We start from the raw sequence: 1,753 nt of genomic DNA on the forward strand, positions 1-1,753 counted from the left end.
GCACTGTCAGAGGGTCAGTGCTGAGGGAGTGCCGCACTGTCGGAGGGCCAGTACTGAGGGAGTGCCGCACTGTCGGAGGGTCAGTGCTGAGGGAGTGCCGCACTGTCGGAGGTGTTAACATTTCCAGTGACGGATTAATACCATCCCCAGTGGCGACACACGGACTGGTAACAATTCAACTCCAGGCAGGAGCCTTCCTTTAACTTGGGCTGGAGCTGGACCAGGGAGTGAAAGGGACGTGTTTGGTTTTCTTTGCTGTACATTCGATCCTGTCAGTCGGATATCGAGATGTGGCCGGCACTTTGTGAAAAACAGCTGGTTCTCTGGAAATGTCGCAAAACGTCGTCATGTCTTTTTAGAAAAAGGAATGGATTACTTGGCCGTTTATAGGGAATTGTTGGGATCTTGCTGTGCACCAGTTAGTCATGATGTTTCCCACATTGTTTCAGAAAGGCATGTTCCATTGACTGTATGTGGTCTTGTGGGACACGTTGGGATGGTGTTGGCGGCTATAGAAGTGAAGGTGTGTTTTGAATGAATGTGGCCCCAGCCCCCGCCCCCTGTTGTGTGTCAAGGACACGGTGGGTGCTCTCGCTCACTTTGGTCTTTGTGGGTTTTGCAGGTGGCGGGTGACAGGAGGCCATCGGACCCACCAGCTGGAGCCCCCGGGCCGTACTGCCCCCCTCCATACCAAATCCAATACCCACCCCTCCCCCACCCCACCGCTGGCTTTGGGGGTTATGACTGGCAGATTCACTACCCACCTGCTGGACCCGGGGCACATGCCCAATTCCGAGGGGTAGGTATGAGACAGCAGCTCTTTAGAGTCACCATGTCTCTCACTTGCTCTCTCTCGTTCTCTCTCTCTCCCCCTCGTTCTCTCTTTCGCTCTCTTGCTCTCGCTCTCTCTCTCTCTCTCGTTCTCGCTCTCTCTCCCTCTCCCTCTCCCTCGTTCTCTCTCTTTCTCCCTCGTTCTCTCTCTTCCTCTCTCGTTTTCTCTCTCTCCCTCTCCCTCGTTCTCCCTCTTGCTCCCATTCTCTGTCTCTCCCTCGTTTTCTCTGTCTCGCTCTCGTTGTCTAACTCTCATTGTCTCGTTTTCTCTCTCTCTCTTGCGTTCTCTCTCTCTCTCGTGTTCTCATTCTCGCTCTCGCTCTTGCTCTCTTTGCCACTCTGTCCCTCTTGCTGTCTGTTCTCTCTATCCTGCTGTCTCTTCCTTTTCTCTCTCGTTCTCTCTCCCCTTCCTCTCTCTGTCTGTGTATGTCTGTCTCTCTCTCTCTTTACTATCTTTCTCTCTCTCTCCCCGCTCTCTCACTCCCCTCCTCCATCCCTCTCTTTTATCCCCCCCATCATTCGCATTGTTTTTTATTGTTTATGTTAATTGCAGTCGGAGTTTCCCTGGAATGCTGCATTCCCAGCCGCACGGAGTCCACACGCTGCAGGGACAGATCGGCCCAAGGCTGATGGAAAAGGTGAGCCCTCGTTGAGTGACGGATGGATTGAAGTCAGACCCTCACTCACTTCACACCGGCCTGTGGGCCACCCCTAGACACAAACTCAGTACAACTACACTGAGGGAGTGCCACACTGTCGGAGGATCAATACTGAGGGGTGCCGCACTGTCCGAGGGTCAGTGCTGAGGGAGTGCCGCACTGTCAGAGGGCCCGTACCGAAGGAGTGCTGCACTGTCGGAGGATCAGTGCTGAGGGAGTGCCGCACTGTCGGAGGGTCAGTGCTGAGGGAGTGCTGCACTGTC

General features: G+C 54.4%; 1 protein-coding gene across 1 annotated transcript in view; it reads left to right on the plus strand.

Annotated features, from left to right (window-relative positions):
• Positions 1 to 1,753, plus strand: part of tnip1 (TNFAIP3 interacting protein 1) — an 82,623-nt gene that overhangs the window by 74,388 nt on the left and 6,482 nt on the right. The window contains exons 12-13 of the mRNA XM_043704213.1: positions 623 to 799; positions 1,385 to 1,469. Coding sequence (XP_043560148.1) covers positions 623 to 799; positions 1,385 to 1,469 — 262 coding nt within the window. The remainder of the gene's footprint in view (positions 1 to 622; positions 800 to 1,384; positions 1,470 to 1,753) is intronic.

Source organism: Chiloscyllium plagiosum, chromosome 14 (assembly GCF_004010195.1).
Source record: "Chiloscyllium plagiosum isolate BGI_BamShark_2017 chromosome 14, ASM401019v2, whole genome shotgun sequence".
Classification (NCBI taxonomy): Eukaryota; Metazoa; Chordata; class Chondrichthyes; order Orectolobiformes; family Hemiscylliidae; genus Chiloscyllium; species Chiloscyllium plagiosum.